The 4,581-nt window shown below is 34.6% G+C and overlaps 1 protein-coding gene across 1 annotated transcript; it reads right to left on the bottom strand.

The window, feature by feature from the left end:
* Positions 1-2,280: 2,280 nt before the first annotated feature.
* Positions 2,281-2,655, bottom strand: LOC139842267 (uncharacterized). The gene has a single exon (XM_071832433.1). The coding sequence runs from the start codon at positions 2,653-2,655 to the stop codon at positions 2,281-2,283; it is 375 nt and encodes a 124-aa protein (XP_071688534.1).
* Positions 2,656-4,581: the final 1,926 nt, after the last annotated feature.

Genomic DNA, 4,581 nt, shown 5'->3' with positions numbered 1-4,581 from the left:
GCTAGTATGTATGCGGAATTGTGTAAGTGTTTGCAAGTGAGTAAGTTATATATGTATATGTATAAATATTGCATTCACTAAGCTTTGCTTACCCCTCTCGTTGTTTACTTTTTAGGTGAACGCGGATATGGGGAAGGGGGTTGCCGGGAATTAGATATTCCATTATTGATGCTTGTGGAAGCTTTTTGGAAGTCGACCTAGCATTTTGGGTAGTTTAGCCCCAAACCATGCTCGAGTGTCGTTTGGTTTAAAACTATCGATTATGGGTCGAACTTGTATTACTTTTGATTAAGGGTCTGCGTGCCCGTGATGTTAACTTTAAACATGTTGTACGTTCAAGTGGTTTGTATGAAATGGTTTACGTTATGTAACCAATTATTTTGGGCGTAAATGGTTGTTTAATTTAAAAAAAAAAAAATTTACTCCGATTGATTACGGGTTGGGTTGTTTCAACTGAGTTACGTTTTCCTTCATATAAACTTAGCCTTTCATGGGCTTTAGTCCCATTCCCACGCACGACTCATACACTAACTCTCTGCTTAAGCCTTTTGTCAGCGGATCCGCAATATTATCCTTTGACTTTACATAGTCAATATGGATAATTTCTCTAGAGATTAGTTGTCGTACTTTCTTATGTCTACGTCAATCTTACCATTATACATTGTAATATGAGCTCTACCAATCACCGATTGGCTATTACAATGTCTACATATGGCCGACACTTGCTTTGGCCATTTTGGTATATCCTTAACAAATTGACGTAGCCATTTATATCCTTAACAAATTGACGTAGCCATTCTACCTCTTCACCAGCTTTATCCAAAGTGATTAATTTTGATTCTATCGTGGATCTAGCAATAACCATTAGCTTACACGATTTCCACGAAATAGCAGCGCTTCCAAGTGTGAATACATATCCACTTGTCGCTCTGGAATCATATAACTCCAATGAGATGTACTTGGATTACTCTTATATCTACTCAGCTTGCTTACAGCATATGCTATTTCGGATCGAGTACAACTCATTCGATACAATAGAACGCATTAGCATGTATCATGTTCTTGATATCAAATACAAGACACCCCCACATTTTCAAGCTATTGTGTTCATTTTACACAACTAACAAAGGGTTACTTCTTATTCGTTCAAAGCTTCCCCTACTTGTCTTGCAACTTGATATCATTATCATATATATCTAATATGATTCTAATCAGTGAAGCCTTCAAATGTCCACACATAAGATTTACATCTTTTGTGATTTGTATTTGAGCAATTCTTAGTCATATTCTAGGTTTGACCTAGAGACATCGAATTTAGAAAACGTAACAAAGTTCTCACACTCAAATTATATTTTCAAATCTGAATTCTGATTAGGTAATTCAAATCTCAAGATAATAACAATATATTAAAGATTGACATCTTTATATAATAATTATCTTCAATATCATAATCCCACATATATGGAATAATTCATATCATTAGTGATGTTTACAAATCTGGTTTGACAATATACCAGATGCTTTTATTACTGAATGACAACGATTTTTTCTTTAAAAATTCAACACAATGAAATATTAGTTGTTAATTGATCTCTGCAGATGATCATCATTAACATGTCTTCCATGTCTAGTACTCCATAGACTTTATGTCCAAAGCTTTAGAATAAAAGACACATCATTCATATTCTCCATAGCCTTTCTCATAAGGAATGTCATAGCATATACCTTGTATCATGACAAAATCGACTTCATATACATAAACACCGTCTTAAGTATACCATTTAAGAGGGTTTCAAATATCATGTATATCTTATATACATTCAGTCTTAATTCCCCTGTAAGCATAATGCGTATGCCATTTATCGAGGAAGGTCCTTTAAAACTAGCTCATTAGGTGTCTCATCTTGAACACCTTCTCGCCTATTCTAGATAAACTTTCATGTTCATTTGTTATGTATGGAATTACATTTTCAAAGAATGAAAAGTTTCTCGATTCTATTCTCGAACCTTTGTCTATATCCAAAATCTTGGATGCATGCACAAGGAAGCGATATGGACTACAATGTTCAGCACCTCCAATAAATATGCAGTTAAAAGTCTTTGATCATATCTTTTGTGCATTAGGTAATGGAACAACTACCATTCTAGGCACCCCCACACTTTGAGGTAATCATATGATGGTTTTCTATTCCACCATAAATCATATAGGGTTTCATCCCTATTCTTTTGGGGTATCTCATTTAAAAGATAGTTTGTCGATATGATGACATTCCCCCACATTTACTGTCTTACACCAGAACTTACTAACATGGCATTTACCATATCTTTCAAGGTTCTATTCTTTAGTTCAATAGTCTCATTCGATTTGGGTTGAGTAAGGTGCACTGAATTCATGTCTAATGCCATTTTGTGAACAAAATTCAGCAAAATGTACGACATATTCACCGGCTCTTTCACTATGAACAACCTTGATTTTCCGTTCAAGTTGATCATCAACTTCATTTTATAAGCAATAAACTTTTGAATTGCTTCATCGTTACTTTTCAACAAGTAAACATAACAATACTTCGTGTTATCATCAATAAATGTAATGAAGTACTTTTTACCCTTCCTCCTTGGAATGGATTTCAATTCGAACACATCAGTGTGGTTCATATCAAGAGGTTTGGTTATTCGTTCAACCGATTTGAAGGATAATCTCGTTTAATTTCCGTCAACACAAGATTCCATAGAAGTTCTTTTCCAGAGTTCACGAAGGATTACAAACATGACGGGTATCATTGTTCTGAAATATAAAAAAACCAAACCGTTTTAGCAAAACATAAGGTTTCAGTTATCATTATGTTTTAACAAAACAGAAACTACCATGTAAACAGAACTAATTTGAGTTTTCAACCCAAAATAAAGGTTCCAGTTTATCGTGAACAAACGAAGTTAATCCAGACAGGTTTTAACTCAACCAGGTTATCAGGTTTCAACTAATTAGGTAACCAAACAAGTTTTAACCTAAACTAGTAAACCAAACAAGTTTAAACCTAAACGGGTTCAACTTAAAATCATTTCAACCAAACGGGTATACCGAACAGGTTTCAACCCTACGGTTAAGCCAAGCAGGTTTAAACGCAAAGATATTTTAACCCAGACAGGTAAACAAGTTAGGTTTCAAAACCAAATGGGTTAACCAAAGGTTTCTACTAAACGGTTACACAAAACCGTTTCATCAAAATCGGTTAAACCAAACATGTTTAATCCCAACTGTTAAACAAACAAGTATAAATCCGATTTAATAACAGTCTAAAATTATCCCAATACTTTCCCGAATATATTCCATAACCATTTTGAACACTGTCGGACAACATATCAATACAGTCCGAAATCACTCCGGAAAACGGTCCGAAAACAGTCCGAGTACCTGTTCAAAGTCATTTTCAAAACAGTTCAGAAACGGTCCGAAAACTGTTCGAATACATGTTATAGAACAAATCGACCATGTCATTCAAGACTTTGCAGCACACGAAATCAGAATGACTCCGAGCCTGAACCGCACTCACAATTTGAGCATCATGTTCCCCTTTGGAAACTTGGGAAGCGGTTCAGTCAAGAACCTCGCAAGGTTCAATCATGTTCACACAAATGAGCTTTTCAGGTCTTTAAGCCTGAGTACGAACCACATCATGTTCCCCTTCAACAACTTAGGGAGCGGTTTCACACAAGAACCTCACAAGATTCTATGTGGTTAGAAAATTGCCAACGCTTAAAGTTCACACCAGTAAACTAATCGAGTTTCTCCACATGAGAAAGTACCGCGTGAGGAAGCGGTGCAACAATCTGAAACATCAAATATGCTAGCAGCAAATCAGCAATATGAAAACACCAATTTTTATAATCTGTCCAAAACAACTTCATTATCTGTCCAAACAACAGTCTATAAAGCTGTCCAGAATAGCCTATAAAACAGTTAGAAACTATTGTAATTTTGCTGACCATATCAATTAAAATATGTTAAAACATCTTCAAAGACTATTTAAAAACATCCTCATAAGTTGGCCAGAAACAGCCTTGTAGGCTGTCCAGATCAGTTCGCAAAGCTGTCCAAAATTGTTCCTAACGCAACTGATTAATTGCAATCGAAAACAATGAGTAGTACTTAATTAATCAGCAAATAACAACACAGCAAATAACAACAGTTTAGCAGCAATTTAATACATGAAATACCATAAGATCTCAACAAGTAGCTTTATAAATTAACTCTGCAAACAACTTATATACTCAGCAAGACAATTTACAAATTCAGCAAACAACTTTATAATTCAACAACTGCTTTTTAGAATCATCAAACAGCTTTCATAATCTGAAATTATGTAACAGCTAATAAACAGTATATGTAACCAGATTGATAAACCTTTAATCTGCTCAGAATTATATTGTAACAGAAGTCGTATAAACAGAATATATAAACTGAAATTCTGACTGTAACAACGAAATAAATATCGCAGTTTAAAGCGAACAACAAGGATTAAACAAGTACTAGTTTACGAACAGCAATCAGTTTATGAGCAAAACTTGAGAAAGTTATTTGTT

Source organism: Rutidosis leptorrhynchoides, chromosome 1 (genome assembly GCF_046630445.1).
Source record: "Rutidosis leptorrhynchoides isolate AG116_Rl617_1_P2 chromosome 1, CSIRO_AGI_Rlap_v1, whole genome shotgun sequence".
NCBI classification, from domain to species: domain Eukaryota; kingdom Viridiplantae; phylum Streptophyta; class Magnoliopsida; order Asterales; family Asteraceae; genus Rutidosis; species Rutidosis leptorrhynchoides.
The sequence above is the reverse complement of the archived record's forward strand: the minus strand, read 5'-3'. Positions and strand labels throughout refer to the sequence as shown.

Excerpts from the sequence above, each read along its gene's own strand:
- LOC139842267 (XM_071832433.1), bottom strand. The coding sequence starts at position 2,655 with ATGAACCACACTGATGTGTTCGAATTGAAATCCATTCCAAGGAGGAAG.